The sequence below is a fragment of the Copadichromis virginalis genome, linkage group LG4 (assembly GCF_057382275.1).
Source record: "Copadichromis virginalis isolate Kocher_CV1m ecotype Utaka linkage group LG4, C_Virginalis_male_GT1.1, whole genome shotgun sequence".
Taxonomy (NCBI): domain Eukaryota; kingdom Metazoa; phylum Chordata; class Actinopteri; order Cichliformes; family Cichlidae; genus Copadichromis; species Copadichromis virginalis.
In genome coordinates, this window is record NC_140621.1 from 19,060,149 (window position 1) to 19,076,966 (window position 16,818).

The 16,818-nt window shown below is 40.6% G+C and overlaps 1 protein-coding gene across 1 annotated transcript; it reads right to left on the bottom strand.

Moving 5' to 3' along the window:
* Window positions 1-683: 683 nt before the first annotated feature.
* Window positions 684-16,395, bottom strand: il12rb2l (interleukin 12 receptor, beta 2a, like). Its single transcript, XM_085453987.1, has 16 exons — window positions 16,265-16,395; window positions 15,749-15,841; window positions 10,034-10,181; window positions 9,779-9,930; window positions 9,497-9,630; window positions 9,197-9,338; window positions 8,735-8,811; window positions 8,390-8,648; window positions 8,083-8,274; window positions 7,874-7,978; window positions 7,637-7,780; window positions 5,039-5,194; window positions 4,815-4,875; window positions 4,434-4,539; window positions 3,371-3,688; window positions 684-1,791 (listed from the first exon to the last, which is right to left on the bottom strand). Exons 2-16 carry the CDS (start codon window positions 15,813-15,815, stop codon window positions 1,528-1,530), a joined length of 2,325 nt encoding a protein of 774 aa, XP_085310113.1. The 5' UTR covers window positions 15,816-15,841; window positions 16,265-16,395; the 3' UTR covers window positions 684-1,527.
* Window positions 16,396-16,818: the final 423 nt, after the last annotated feature.

The following is a 16,818-nucleotide window of genomic DNA, read 5'->3' on the forward strand; positions in this document are numbered from 1 at the left end:
TTAACTGCACAGAAGTTCGTTTTTTTCTTTCCTTTAGGCGTCAGCACAGCAGAACATCTGCCACTATCTCACTGTGTTCCAAGCTCCCCTGTCACACCAACCCTCTGCATTTCCTCCGTCACTACATTCACAGATCTTTTCTGTGGTCACCTTCTTTGCCAGATCCATCTTCAACACTATCCTTCCTCTGTAAATGTCCAAAAAATCTTAGCCTTGTGCCTCTAACTTTGTCTCCAGTGCTGTCCCTCTAATCTTGTCCATCTTCACTTATTTTTGTTGTTGCTACCATCTCCAAACAATACATGATAGCAGGTTACTACCATCTTGTAAACCTTCTCTTTCGCTCTTGCTGCTATCCTTCTGTCATAAAGCATCCCTGACACTCCTCTCCACCCAACTCTGATCTTAAAACTGCAATCATAATCCAAAATATACTTTTAATCAATCAATCAATCTATCTATCTATCTATCTATCTATCTATCTATCTATCTATCTATCTATCTATCTATCTATCTATAACAACCAACTTAACCATGTGTTACAATTATGGCCTTTTGGGTTTTGTTATTAAGTGTAATCTCTAATCATTACACCTAAATTGTGTGTTACACCATATTCCTCCAGCATGGTGTTGCTTAAACAGTCAATATTAGTAATTTAAATCAAATGTGATGGCTGTACATGTATTTGACAGACATTTTATTTATCAAAATATAAAGTATATTGTACAACAATGTAAAAAACTAAGAAAGATGTTAATATTTCCAACACACTCAAAATCATTTAAAAATCAAATTCAAAGGATTGTCATTTACCCCACAACCCAGATTGGATTGGAATAGAGTGGATGGATGGCATTTACAGAGCATGTGTGTGAGTAAATAGCAACAAATTCAGACTCTATTTCCAGTGACTTCATACAGGTCATGGATATGATAAAATTAGATCCAGTGTTACCTAAAGACGCTTTATGTGAAAAAACAAACAAACATCTGTTTAAAGCACAGTTTTATAATTGTACAGATAACTTTTATTTTTTATTGAGTTTCCTGAGATACTTTATAATACCATAAAGTGTTTTAGCAGGTGGTGTCAGTATAATTTGTCACTCTGTGCACTTTGATTAGGGTTAATATGCAGATTCGAAATAAACTATTGTAAACTACTGCACATCCTGCAAATGTTTCGACTCTTAAAAATACTGCTGTTGGTGTTGTCATAGTCAGGCTCAATGCTGGGCAAAGTGTGGGATGCAGAGCGAGTCGACTTTAACTGAAATAGAAAAAGTATCCAAAAAATAAACAATAAACATGATATGATTAGATGGAACAAACTAATGCAAAAGCTGAAAACTGTGACAGAGAGAGACATAAAATCAGCTTCAGCAGACAAATTTTTCCAGTGACCCAAATGCTCTGCAGGCATCTCAAGAAAAAGGCTATCCAGAGGTTTTCCATCTTAAACAATCGTATATTAAACAAACAAACAAACAACGTGCCAGATGAGGTGTGGCGATATAGCCAATGTTAGAGTACTTCCAAAGGAGAGGGCATGAAGTGTTTCTCATAGCCGGATGTAAACTGTTCTTCCTCTGATGAGTTACAGAAATCCCCTGTCTCCTCATAGGGATCATCCATTTTGTTGTACACCTCTCTTCCACCCTCCCTCTGATCATCTGGGCTCTCCATCTCCGAGGACTCATCTCCCACCACTGGCCCTGTTAATCCCTCAGAGTTCTTGGGCTGTGTCTCACTGACGGGAATGCAGATAAAGTCCAAGGACTCATTAAACTACAGAGAGAGAGAAAAAAGGATTTGAATAAATAAGGGAGCCTTTAGTTGCAAAGTGTATATAAGACTGGCAGAATTATGACATCATAGTGGAATAAAAAACAAAAACTAAACATGATATGGTCGTATACTAATGCAAAAGCTGCAAATCATGACAGAGTTAGACTACAGGCCATTACAAACCAAGCACACAAAATTCTGAATTTTTGTGATCTGAACTTGTCATCTAATGTATACAAACACCAAAAGTGATGCATTTTGGGAGAAAATCTGCCCTCAAAAAGCACACAGTGAAAAAAATGAAGTTGACATCAAGCAATCAGGATGTTTCTAAACTAGAAAAGTAAGAAACTGAGATCCTGGGTCCACCCAATTCTCACGAGAAGGAAGCAGCAGAGAGAATTTCCTGGTTTAATCCAGGACTTGAAGCTGTATCACAGCTGCTTGATGAGAAAGAGTACAGGGCTGTGGTCGACTCCTTTGTCACGTGGTGTGAGCAGAATCATCTGCAGCTCAACGTGGCAAAGACCAAGGAACTGATCGTGGACTTCAGGAAGACCAGGAAACACTTGACCCCTGTTTCAATCCAGGGGGTCAGTGTTGACATTGTGGAGGACTATAAATACCTTGGAGTACACATTGACAATAAACTGGACTGGGCTAAAAACACCACAGCACTTTACAGGAAGGGCCAGAGTCGTCTCTATTTTTTGAGGCGACTGAGGTCCTTCAACATCTGCCAGAAAATGCTCAGGATTTTCTATGAGTCTGTTGTGGCCAGTGCGATCCTCTATGCTGTTGCATGCTGGGGGAGCAGGCTGAGGGTCGCAGATGCCAACAGACTCAATAAACTGATCCGTAAGGCCAGTAATGTTGTGGGGATGGAGCTGGACTCCCTCAAGGTGGTGTCGGAGAGGCGGATGCTGTCCAAGATAAAGACAATGTTGGATAACACCTCCCACCCACTCCATGACATGCTGGTCAGTCACAGGAGCTCGTTCAGTGAGAGACTGAGATTACCGAAAAGCACCACTGAACGACACAGGAAATCATTCCTGCCTGTGGCCATCTCCCTGTACAACGCATCCACTTAACACACTGTTTGCTGCTACAGCTACACATGTTTCTTTTCCAGCTATTTATTTATGAGTGACTTATGTATGTATGTATGTATGTATGTATGTATGTATATATATGTATATATTGTACTATTCTTAGTTAGCGTATTGTCTGTCTTGTCTTAATGTTGGCTTATAATGGAGCACTGTAACAAAAAATAATTTCCCCCAGGGATCAATAAAGTATTCTGATTCTGATTCTTTCGTACATATTCCAGGTTGTCAGCGGGGCAGTTTGAGCTCTTGCTGGCAGAGTTGGGAGCACATCCGATGACGCAAAGAAATAATTTCAGTGAGCTGACTGACCTGGACCAGTGCTTAGCTGTATGTCTGAGGTAAAATAGTATTACTTTACTATTTGTATACTGGCTCTTTTTAAATAAAGTCAATAAATAACAACAAAGAAAGAAAAAAATGAGAATAATGTCTCTGATCAGGTGTGAGGCTTTGATAAAACTTACTTCTAAAGGAGAGGGCATGAAGTGTTGCTCGTAACCAGACGTGAACTGTTCTTTCTCTGATGAGCTGCCACTCGTTTCCTCATCGGAATCAACCATTTTGCTGTAGGGCTCTTTTCCATATCTGCGGTCCAACCTTCCACTCTCCTCTCGGACAGCATCCTCCCTCTGATCATCTTGTGAAAACTTGTCTCCTGTCACTGGTCCTACTAATCCATCAGGGTTTAAATTTGGGGACTTTATTTTTACAACTTCGAGCACAGAGATCTTGGGCTGTGGCTCACAGACGGGAATGCATATCCAGCCCAAAGGATCATTAAACTACAGAGAGACAGAAAAAACAAAAAACAATTTCTTGATTATCATTGAGCCAAGTTTATATATCAGTGACCTGTATGCATCAACTGGTATTGGTCTTGATTTAGCTTATTTTTTGTCATTAGTAGCCTTGGGATTGTTTTGGAGCCAGACCAGGACACCATGAGCTCCTCTGTATAGTAAATTATGCTCCAAACTGGGTCATGCAACAGGGCAATGATTCGAAGCAGAGCAGCAAATCTGCAACCAAATGGCTAAAAAAGGAAAGACTCAGCATGTTGCAGTGGCTAAACCTGATTGAAATGCTTTGGTGGGAACTTAAGAGATCTGCGTTTAAAAAAAAATTCCCACAAACCTCAACCAACTGAAGCAACGTTCCCCCACAACACTGTGAGATGCTGATAGCCATACAGGAAACAATCAGTTTAAGTTGTTGCTAAATGTGGCTCTACAAGCTGCTGAATGATGATGTCTACTTAGTTTTCCATGGGATTGCATACAGTCCTGTGACAACTTTCTTTTTCACATCACAGAATGACTGCTGTTGTTTCTGTAATACAGATCTATAAAGAGCCATTTTGTTAATTACTTACAATACCAGAAAGTATCTTTTAAAGGATTTTTGAAACCATTATTAAAGTTGTTTTTTTATATAACTTAAGGCTTTTACTATAACAAATACAGTAAAAAAAATTAAGACTTTTAGGAGTCTATAGAAACCTCGCAGTTACGTTTCATTCAGTCTAACCTGATGCTTCATCTGTTTAAAGATGTGACTGTTGCGGGGATCAGGCACTTTCTCATAGGTGCACGAAGATATCAGTGGACATGCTTTGATTGGTCCTGGACAAACGCTGCCAGAGACAAGACAGTAAACAGCAAATATGTTAGACTGGGAGATCACCTCATAAAAAAGTAGAAGTAACTATGTTCATAAAGACAAAACTGGAGGGAGTTTGAATTTAATATGTTTTGTGTCCTTGGTATACTGTGATATTTTTTTTTTACTATATTTCTCATGTTATTCAACATTTATTCAGAATATAAAAGTATTTGTTAACAGTACGTAACACAATTGTGATGTGCTTCAAATATGATGTCAGAGATAAGTTTAAGATGAGCGTCTCACCTGAGTAAAATACAACACACACAAAGGAGCACAACAACAGACAGAACTGGTATCAATAACCCTAAAAAAAGAGGGAGAAGCGATCATTGTGAGAGAAATAATAAATAGTTCATATCTTATAACAATGCACAATCCATTACACCCTAAGTTAGTTACATCCAGCAAGAAAAATAAAGAAAAATCAACAACAACTTCAAACATAACGTCAAACCCATTCTACCTACCATACATATCTTGCTGGTGGTTTATTTTGAATGTTTCAGTGGCATTCGCTTCACGTCCAAATTCAGTAATAGCTCTCATCCACACCTCATAGTCGCCTGGACTGAGATCACGGAGCGTGAAGGGCTGATGATCATTGGAAGCATTTACATTGAACACTGAAAGAGAGAAAATGTCTGGAGTGAGGTTACGTGTGTAATCAAAGTTATTGAGTCTTTATTTATCAAATATGTCAGAGCAGGAAGTCACTAATCAGGTGTTAATCATTAATAATGCACGTATGTCAGACAGATGAAATTAGTAGGATTATACTACTGTAAAATCATCACCTATGATGAAATGACTAAAGCACAAAGGCATTAGGCTACTATGATTACAAAAATAAAGAAAAACACTGAAAGTAAACTAAGAACTCTAAACTATAATCAAAAACTGAAAATTCTAATTATTAGACCAGAGTTTATATTCCAAAAAATCCTAAATCAGAGGTCCAATACTACAAACCACGGCACATTCCTGTCATGCGTTCATGCTGCGGGTGTCAATAAAGTTGGGCTGTGAAAGTTCTTGCAAATATGGCAGAAAAGAAGTGAGGCAGTGGTAAGTTGCCATTGCTTGCTTGAAAAGGTGGGCTGGGACACAGTTCATCTGGACTCGAGCACAGTGCAAATCTAGTAGCATTCCTATCTGCACCCCACACCTGCCCCCATAAAAATCACTGGGTTCAGTAGTACAGGGTGGGCCATTTAAATGGATACATCGTAATAACATGGGAATGGTTGGTGATATTAAAGTCCTGCTTGTGGTACATTAGTATATGTGAGGGGGCAAACTCCTTAAGATGGGTGGTGACCATGGTGGCCATTTAGAAGTCGGCCATCTTGGATACTACTTTTGTTTTTTCAATAGGAAGAGGGCCATGTGACACATCAAACTTATTGGTAATGTCACAAGAAAAACAATGGTGTGCTTGGTTTCAACGTAACTTTATTCTTTCATGAGTTATTTGCAAGTTTCTCTTTGCCATTGACATGTCAAAGAGGTTAACACATGAGGAGCAGATCGAAATTGTGTTCAAACTGGTTCAGTGTTGGATTTGCCAAAATGTGGACGCAAGAAAACTGTCACTAATGAAGAAACATCAGTGGCTGTCCTAGCTTCATTCAGCAAGAGCCCACAGCGTAGCACTCGCCGCATGTCACTGGAGAGTGGCATTAGTCGAACATCCCTTCGGCGGATATTAGCTACTCACAAATGGCACCCTTACAAACTCCAGCTACTGCAGCAGCTCAACAAGGATGACCCAGATCGGCGCACAGAATTTGCAGAATGGGCAAAACAAAAATTGGAACAGGACCCTCAGTTCATGCAGAAGATTTTGTTCAGTGATGAGGCAAACTTTTATGTGAATGGTGAAGTTAACTAACAAAACCACTGCTATTGGTCTGACACTAACCCACATTGGATGGATCCCTCCAAGACTGTTGGAACAACAAAAGTGATGGTTTGGTGTGGTATATGGGGTAAAACGATAGTGGGTCCATTCTTCATCAATGGAGACCTCAAGGGCACTGGATATTTGAAACTGCTACATGATGATGTGCTTCCCTCTTTATGCACTGAAGCTGGCACGTTCCCTGAGTTTTTTCAGCAAGATGGTGCACCACCACATTATGGGTGCCACAAAATGCACAGAATCATGAGCTCCTTGGGTTCTGCAAAAGCTTTATCTAAGAGTAAAAAAGTATTTGTGACGCTAAAGGAAACTTCAGTGAATTAGCCCAGACAGTTAAACGCAATGTGAGTGCAAGCCTGCAGGGGAGAGGGGATGGAGGGAAGTTCTTCTCGAGTATGGTACATGTCAATTGAACCTATCGTTCACACCCTAAGACAATGTACAGTCAGAAGCACAATCCAAGTGGCTGGGATACAGTGCAGGAACATCTGGGTCACGTAAGTATTAGTCCACACGTCTCAGTGGGACACACCTCTGAAAGTGGAACAACAGGGCTAAGGTCTTGTGGGACTTCCAACAGCTGTTGGCCAACCAACCAGACACTGTGGTGGTTGACAAGCATCAGGGGACTGCAGCTGTGATAGATGACGTGATCCCAGCTGATAGCAATGCTAGAAAAAAGAAAAGGAGCACAAGACGACTGCTATGTACTAGTGGCTGAAGGAATAGGCGTGGAAGTCCAAAGTGGACCCAGTGGTTGTTGGGACCGTTAGGGGGTGTAAACTGAGAGAGTGGCCTTAGCAGATTCGGGGAATGTCCTGGGAAGAGTTAAGATACTGTGCGGAGCCCTCAAAATCCCAGACCTCTGGTACAAGACCTGAGCTTAAGGCAGAAATAATACATCAGGAACACATTTAAAACACAAAGCCAAGTCCTATATTATGCTATATAGGACTAATTCTGAGATGTTTGATAAATACAACCCAGAAAAATCTTTATCCTGTTTTCTGTCTTTTTTCCCTTCATATGTAATGTGCTTTATATTTTAAGCATGCATGCTATCTTCTTTACTAACTATGAACAGTTAGCTTTGCAAAAATCAGCCAGAAATAACTGAACTGTAACATAGTTTGCTGCTATATACCTTTTTGCGTATCCAACCATTTGTATCCAATTTCGTAGCACCAGATCCGGGCAGTCTGCTCGGAGAGAGGAATGGCTTTCCAGTGAAGAGTCACCTCAGTCTCAGTGAGAGTTTCCACCTTAAATGACGGCACTGCTAACAGAGCTGATTAAGAAAAAAAGAAAAAAATTATTATGATGAGAGAAAAGAGGCTACAGTGGCCTGAAACCATCAAAGGAACAAAGCAGAGAGCGCCACCTTTCTGACGAGAATATCCAATCTCTGTGAAGAGATGGAGGACTTTCTTGCTGTTCAATACCTTGAACACCGACACTTGGTATGCTTTGTACTCCTGAAACTGACCTGTAGGTGGAGACATACAACACACAACAGGGTTCAAAATGCAATCAACAGTTATCATAACAACAACAACTCTTTTAATTAATGAGGTTTGACACATTACAGACCTTTAAAAAATGTTCCGTTCTGGCTTTTTTTCACTCTTATCCAGTCAAACTCTCGGCCAGGTGGAGATCCTGCCTGTTTATATTGCACCACGTATTCTTCTAGCTCGGAGACGTCAGACGGTGGGTCCCAGGACACGCTGAGGTTCTCTTTATTCATCTCGAGGTTAACTTTTAGAACATTTTCTTCTTTACCTTAACAAGAGACCAGTGCTTAAGGTTAAATGTATCCCCTATCGGAGATGGTTAGATGCCGCTAGGGGCTTCAAAGCGTCCTGTAGTTTTTATGAAAGTCTGCACAGTCTCTTACCTGTTGTTGATATATTCAGAAACGATTCCTTTGTGGCACCTTTAGAACTGTAGGCGATTATGCTGACTGATGACACATCCTTCAGAGTGGCGTTGAGGAACCATTTTGTGGTACCGTTGCTGCACAATTGCTCCACAATTTCATGCACGTACTGCCTGTTTGGCTCGGCCGTGGACATCTGCAATTTAGAGCCGTTGCTGTAGGAAACTGTGAGGTTATATCCACGAATGAACCCACGTGCCTGAGAATCAGAGAGACTCTGGAGGGAATGGAGAAAAGGCGAGGAGAGTGAGGGATGAGTTGGCTCGTGGTGAGACAGAGTGAGCGAGTTAGTTCTCAGCCTACCTTCCAAGTCAGAAAACAGTCAGAGCTTAGAGGGGAAATACCGCAGTCCCTCCATAAATCCACTTCTCCAACAGGGTCTGAGTGGCATTGCAAGAAAGAGACAAAGCCAGGGAGATAAGGCAACATTTTCCTTCTAGCTGCACGAAAGACATGCCACTAAAACAGCTAAGAGAACAGTTACAGTTTAATGCAAAACTACAGTAATCAGCTACAATTCAAGTGGCTTCCCAATTCTGATGTAATATGTGAAAGAATGTTAAAGAGGTTTTTTTTAACAAAAAAACAAAAAAACCCAGAGAAACATGAACCTTTTTTGAATTGTTCTTAAATGCTAAACTTGGGAAAGTGATGCAATCCTCGTGACATTTCTTAGGTTCCACTAAAGGTGCCATAAAGATCTAAGTTATTATTATTATTATTATTTTTATCATCATTATTATTACTCCAAATGAGGACTCTCACCTGACTCTGCGCTCCTAACGCTATGGATCTTACTCCAGTCGCTCATTAATCCTATACCACAGTCACAACGAACTTGGAATTCATAAACCGTAAAAAGGTCCGGTTCCTCCACTGCGTAGGTGCTATGTACTTCATCCTCAAACTGCACAAGAGGAAAAAAACAAGCTTGAGCATAATTTCACTGGATGACACTTTTGTCTCTCAAACTATACAATTTAACTTGCCTAATAAGCTTTTTTAAGGACTTTATTTCATGTATTCATTTGTTAATGGGGAAGAAAACCCCTAAACGCACTACACCTTTGGCCAGTCTGTTTCTCCCTTAGTCCGATATCGAATGTGACAGCGTCCAGAAGACTCTATGCAGGAAGTGTTCCACAAAAACTCCAACGGTTCCGGTTCGGCTGTAATGTCTTTAGGTGGGGGTGGCTTGGCTAGCAGTGAAAAAAAAAGTTTCATCTTTAATATTACTTAAATGAAAATCAATCATTTGAAGATAAACATCAAAAAATTTTCGGTATTAGGAACTGATCATTATTACTGCCGTTTGTGGTGGCGTTTGTATTTGTGGGACTGACTCACTGATTCCTTCGACGTTAAAGACGACCGGCTGAGATTTGTTGGAGCCATTCTGGTTAACGGCCTCGACCCAAACCCGAAGTTCTCCTCCACCGGAGAAGTCCTCTCGAGGAATGCGACCGTCTAAACTGGTCCCACCTTTCACATGGCTGTCGCTGAAAGAAAAGACCAGACGAGACATGACACCAGGAGAAGTTCAAGACAAATTCAGGGGGCATTTCTTATTGTTTACAGCTGTAAAAAATGGGTTTTATTTACTGGTTATGAGCTGGCTCCCAGTGCAGGGTGTAGTTAGTGGGGATCTTAGGGTCTGACTTTGGATCCCAGGTGCACTGTATGTCCACATGGCAGCTTGTCTCGTCACATGGTCTAAAGCACTCAAGATCAGAGGGAGGAGCTGGCGGATCTGAAAAAACACAAAGGACAAACACAAGTCATCGTTACCAATCTGGGTTTTGTTTGTAGTTTTTCTTCCTGTTTTATTTTCAGACCCACTTTCATTATGTTTTATGTTTCACGTGAGTTCATATCTGCTTTTTTGTTTCACCCGCTTCCCTTTGTGTGTTTAGGATGCTTTTGTTCTTGCCCGTGAGAGATAGAAGGAGGATATCCCTCCTTTGAGCTCCAAAGAGGAGAAGTCCAAAGAGGCAAACCTCTCACTGTTCTCTTCCTCCCATTAATGCTTCCTCACTCCTACTGTTTCCTCTGTCTTTCCTCTTCCTTTTCCCCATTCCTTCCTTTTCCATATTCCTTTTCCTCATGTTTGTCTCTTGCTCAATAAAAACAGTTCTTAGTTTGTACACCCTGAACTCCTTTCTCTACGTCTTCCTCTTGTGTTCCATCAGGCCAAGATGCAAGTAAAGGTGATGAGAAAAAGGCATGCTCACTCATATACAGTCATTTTACAGTGAAATCAAGCCCACACACCTACAAATAATGATTTAGAAAGTGTCTCTGTAATAAACTAAATACATGGTTTTTCTGACAGCTGTCTAGTTTGCATTAGATTATGATTTGAAGTTCCGCTTTCCATTAAAGACAGCTGCTGCATTATTAGCCTATGCCCATCCGCTGAACCATGATTCCACACCCTCCCAAATCTGTCAACACAAAGTAGGGGGGACACGTGGGCAGACGATCTTTCAAGGCACAGGCATAGAGTCCATGGGGCACTCAGGGAACACATCGCCCCAATGAAAGAAGCAGAGGGATTACTCCTATAAACCTCAGAGGCAGGTCTTTTTCCAACAGTGGGACTTTTTTTAAATTAAAAAAAAACTATATCAGATATGAGTTTGTACAGTTTATACATGAAATCTTTTGTGCCAATTTAGTGAATGTCTATGTTGTGCACACACATCCCATGGAGGAGCCACGAAATAAGATGAAGAGAAGGTTTGGTGTCAGTATTTTTATTTTTTTTTTAACTCACGCAGCTTTCAGCGACTTTCTCGCCACAGCACGTAGTTCCTAATGTTTTGAGTTGGCAGAGTCATCACACACCAAAGGGATCTGTGTCTTCGGCTGGACTTGAACTGTTAACCTTTTGCTTGCCAAGCAAACGTTTTAACCACTACACTAAAGACGCCAAAAGCATCAGTCCCAGCAGACAGGCCCAGGTAGTCCCACTGTGGGCAGGTCTGGGTGAACCGTGGGAAGGTGTAGGAACGGTAAAGCCACACTTAGTCCACATGAACCCGTAAGGGGGTGGGTGGGGCTTATACCGACAAGGCAGGGAGAACATTACATTGCATTTCAGATTACTTTAGCTGACTGCCAACTGTGGGCTGCCAAACAGGGGTCATGTTTACAAGGATTACGATCCACTTTTTAAGCCCAGGTTTAGAAGTACTGTTGCTACTTGGATAACTGACAAGGAAATTCTCTATAACCACAGGCTTTGTGAAAAGTTCTGAATGTGCAGAAAGTCTTGAACATGAGGTGAATATGAGCAGAAACACATATTTCTAATATTGAATAACATAATTAATCCCTGACATGAAGGGGTGACATATTTAAGCATTTTATACTCTGATTTTCTGCGGATCTGAACTAAACACTAAAGAGGACAGAAAATAAAATACATTTGTATCCATGTTGAGCCCTCAGTGTCAGGGATAATACTAGAACAGCGGCCCCCAACCTTTTTTGCGCCATTGACCGGTTTATGTCCGACAATACTTTCACGGACCGTTCTTTATGGTGTTTTGGATAAATACAACAAAATAAAACCAGCACCGGTACCAAAAAAAGAAGATTTATTCATAACACACAGGAAAAGACCCAGGGAAACCGAGTTAACGATAAAAACGATAAAAAACAACGCTAAAAACCGATAAAAACTCTGGAAACCATAAATTTTACACCCGAGCCTCAACTCTCGTGGCCCGGTACCAAACGACCGTGGCCCGAGGGTTGGGGACCGCTGTACTAGCTGACAAAGGTCAAAAGTCTGTTTCAATTATAAACTCAGAGGCCACTTGATTAGTTAAACTGTTACATGCTTCTTGTTAACACAAACATCAAATCACATAGAAAATCAGCATCCTCTGATCCGGGATGACCGGATGCTAATGCTCAGTTCAAACTGAGCATTAGCATGAAGGAGAAATGTTATTGCAGTGACTTTCAATGTGGCTGTTGGTGCCAGATGGGCTGGTGTGGCTGTTTGTCAAACTGCCATGCCTGTCATCTAAGAATAGGAAACTGAGGTCAAAATTCACACAGGCTTACCAGAATTGGGTAATAGAGGAGTTTCTGCTTCCTCATTCAGATGGCAGGCTCAGAATTTGGCATACAAAAGCATGGATTCATCCAGGGTTGTATCAACAGTTCAGGTTGCTGGTTGTGTAATAATGTGGGGGAAATTCTCTTAGCAGTCTTTGGGCCAGCCTACCTGAGTATTGTTTCTGCCCATCCCTTTATGACTACAGTGTACCCAGAGTCAGGTGGTTGCTTCCAGCACGATAAAACACCACATCACAAACCTCAGATTGGTTTCCTGAACATGACAAATAGTTCACTACACTCAAATGACCTCCACAGTCACCAGATCTGAATCTGGATGTGCGACAGACAAATCTGCAGCCATTGTAGCAATATGGACAAAATCTGTGAGGAATGTTTCCGGCAACTTGTTGAATCTTTGCAAGAAGAATAAAGGCAGACTTTGATCCAACCCACTACTAGCAAGGTGTGCTTAACGAAGTGGCAGGTGAGGTCCACTCAGTGCCTGATTTGTGTGTTTTCCATTACTTTAACTAGATCTTTTTAACATAAAGTGATGTAGAAAAGTATCAAACATTTCTAAAAATACGAACAAAGTACAGGAAATTCGGCCAGTGATGCACAAAATCTTTCCCAGATGTGTTCCACAACTTGTCCTTTCAATACTGCTCAACCAAAAACCTACGCTGATGCAACACAGCAGCACGCTGAATATAAAAACTCCCAGCTCACAGAATGCAGGAAGACAGAGGAGAGATGAAGTACAGAAAAAATAAACTGCAATGAGTTCCCACCTCGTTGTCCATCTAATCAGCCTGCACTCATCCACTTCAAGATCCCACATTACTTAAACCACACACTGTTCCTACCCAACATGCACTCTCCCTTCTCCAAAATCCAGCCTTAGCTCCCTTCTCTAGTCACTTTCTGGCAGTTCTGTCTTGCTACACCAGTCACCTTCACTGCTGCTAAAACCCAAACACACTAACAGCACGAGTATTTATTTAATATATTTAATGTGGTTCTGCGTCTTGCTAGTGGGGGCTAATTTAGCTTTTTATAACAGCTTTACTGTTAAAAAGCTCCAGATGTGTTTTAAATCAGCTCCTTTGTCTCATTTCCTAGGAAATAAAACCAATGAAACAAAAGACAAAGAAAGGAAAGTGACAAAACGTCTGCAATAAAACTATATTTGGTAATATCCCCACGAGTCACAGTAAAGCAAACTGACCCTGTGTGACAGACTGCGAAGCTACAATGACTCACAAACTCAGACACATGTAATGAGTGAAGAAATAAGAGTGAACACGACTGATTTACCGTCAGTTCCAACCATATTCTCCACATTTATTATCATTTAATAAGATTGCATAAGTTAAGGCTTTTAGCAAAGGTGACTATAATTGTTATAAAATGATACAGGAAGTGAGAGATGATGAAGAAAAGGGGGAGAAAGCAATAGATCTAACACTGTTCTCAACCACAAGAAAAAAAATGTGCGCGCATCCGTCTATCTGTGCGCACACACACACGCATACCTTTGATTTTACTCATCGCAAGATTGCCACCTTTACACGTTTCTTGTAAGCCTCTACACTTTTAGCAGTAACCCATTCAATATATGCCGACTACTGCAGGAAAGCAGATTGCAGAACAGGAAATGAGCAGTTTGTGCAGTTTGGATCCAAAACAAGTGTAGTCTAGTCAATTATGACCACTTCTCTTTAAAAACAGCACAAACAATGAGGAAAGACTGATAGGTGTGATAGATGGGCCACCAAATAAATAAATAGTGAGAATAAATAGTAAAAATGTGTTGAGATTGATGTAGTGTCCTCAGCTTCAGGAAAATGTGATGCACATAAAGCTCCCAACTAACATTTTCTGTTATTGTACAGGTCAGTCCTTTACTAAGAACTAAAATACTCATTCATTTATGGATAGCATTTGCATGTGCCTAGTTGAAAAGTGGAAAATAATGTGAAAATTAAGCTTTAATATACTTGGTCTGCTCTTGGTTAGTCTGCAACCATTCCCTTGTACTGTGCAAAAGTCTTGAGCTACCCTCTTTTCTTTGTATGTTGCATCTGGGGAGCCAGACTGTTTTGTAACCTTTGAAAGTGGTCTAGTTCTCTTGGAACATGTTTCTTTCTTTGGTTGTTTGTTCCTTTTTTCACTCAGGAATGTCCACACACTATTTTTAGGGCCACTTAACACTGACCAAAGAATCATTCAAGCATAAAAAGGGATCAAAGTCAAAGGACGAACCAGTGTTGTGCCTACATAAAACACAGAACTGAGCAAAAACCCATTTTTTATTGTATTTAGCCACTTTTTTACAAGCAGCCTGTCTAATAAACAAATAATTTGCTTGTATTTCTTTAGTTAAATCTAAGAAAAATATCAAATATAACCTAGTTTGACAGGCATAAAATAGGATTTTTGTAAGATGATTCCAAAAGAGCTTTTAGCTGAAAACATGGCATATTTAGGCATAGTGTGCAGTGTGTCCTAAAACAAATTTGAGGAAGCTACAGCTACAAAACTACAAAAGAAGAACTGTCAAGCCTAAAAAACTCTCTACAGCAGACGGACACTACTGGAAACTCACGTTCTCAAAAACAGGAAAAAATGTGACCAGAACAAACAAAATGACCTGAGAGATGCATCTGACCCTTCAGGTGATTCATCTACTGTTCACTGAAGCATTATCAGAAATGGTCTCAGTGGAAGAATGGCTGAAAATTCTCAATAAGGGTGAAACAGGGAGAAAAAGCTGAGGGATGCCAAATTACACCAGAACTGGACTGAAAATCAGTGGGAATGATGGGGTGATGATTCTAATCTTAAAATGTATAGAGAAGGTCAGGACAGCGGTACCACAGTGAGTGTCTACAAGTTTAAGTTTAAGATTTTAAACCAAAGTATTACTAAACAAAGAAAGCAGTACAAAGAAGGAATTTCTAAAGCATTAGAGAACAGGAAAAACAAATCATTTAGGGGTTATGATAAAGCAAAACCTCTCAAAGTACAGAATTAATCAAATAATCAGTAAACATGACTGTAAAGAAAACAGCACTGCAGATAGCATGGCATTTAAGTGGGTTAGTGTAACAGGGTGTTAAAGTGTTGTGGTTATTACAGTTGATAAAGTTGTGGGGTACAAGGCGACAACACTTCCCTTTGAATGCAGGCGCAAGTACTTTTTATGAGTATTTGTGCACAAGCGCTTTTGAACAGGCCTACCTGCTGCAGCAGCAGAGACACTGGTCACCAAGATGGACAGAAGCCACCTTGTTATAGGTCTGGCCATCACATTTAGACAAGGGCATCTAGTGCCTGCGAAAAGCCCAAATTCATCAGGAACTCTCACATACAAAATAACAACAACAACAATAATAATCAATCACAAGACATAGTCAAAAACTCTGTTGGTCTTACAGAAAGAGTTCACGCATTGACCTGTAGCTGCAACATGTGGGGTAACTACATCCGTATCACAAATACAACATCTGGCATAAATAGCCCAACTGCATACAGACTGACAGTTTCAGACTTCCTCTTGGGTGCAGTGGAGCGTAAAGTCATTTGGTGATTAACAAAAATAGGCGTATTGCCAGATAGGAGGGAGCAGCTTTGTGATAAGTACCGAATTACCAGACACTCGGCATTTTATTCAGTCTCAAATTCTATTAAACCTTAATTATGATCTCTTTTTTTTCTAAGTAAATATTAAGTATTATTAGGGTACAAATGATTTACCTCCGGGTGAGACACGCTGAGATGTGAGCCGCCCATGCTCTGCAGGAACACGCAGCTTTTGTTTTAACTGAGAAACTTGCTGTGAAGTTCAGAAATGTCTCCTCTCCGCAGTTACCGATTCGCTCCACCCAGTTGCTGGAATTGCCAGTGACGTCAACTCACCCGCGCGTGCTCGCCGGCAGCTAGTCGTGTCAGTTCTTCCCACACACTAACTCGCTGCAGGCCCCGAAACGTGTCTGTCGTAGCTACCCTGTATTTTTTATTTTTTTGTTTTTTAATTACGCAAACGCTTTTCATAAGTTCAAGAAAAGAAAAAGAGATATCACGTGACAAAAAGTAGCGTAAGATATTTAGGTTACTGAACTTTGAGGTAGTTTTGTTTTGAATTTCTGCCGCTCAAACGTGAGCACGTGTATGAAAGTGTCTAATTAAAATGACAGCTACTAACCTGAGTGTATAAAGCATTTTGGGCTTATATAAACTTTTGAACACACCATAATTCCCTCTGTTTTAGAGTCTGTTACCTGTTTTAAGAAACACGTTTGTGTCTGCTT

What these genes read in the sequence shown, in the direction of transcription:
- il12rb2l (XM_085453987.1), bottom strand. Translation starts at nt 15,815, where the DNA reads ATGGCCAGACCTATAACAAGGTGGCTTCTGTCCATCTTGGTGACCAGT. An exon ending in TGGGAGCCAGCTCATAACCA is followed by an intron (nt 9,931 to 10,033) that starts GTAAATAAAACC and finishes CTTTTCTTTCAG; the next exon opens with CGACAGCCATGTGAAAGGTG. An exon ending in ACTGTTTTCTGACTTGGAAG is followed by an intron (nt 8,649 to 8,734) that starts GTAGGCTGAGAA and finishes CATTCCCTCCAG; the next exon opens with AGTCTCTCTGATTCTCAGGC.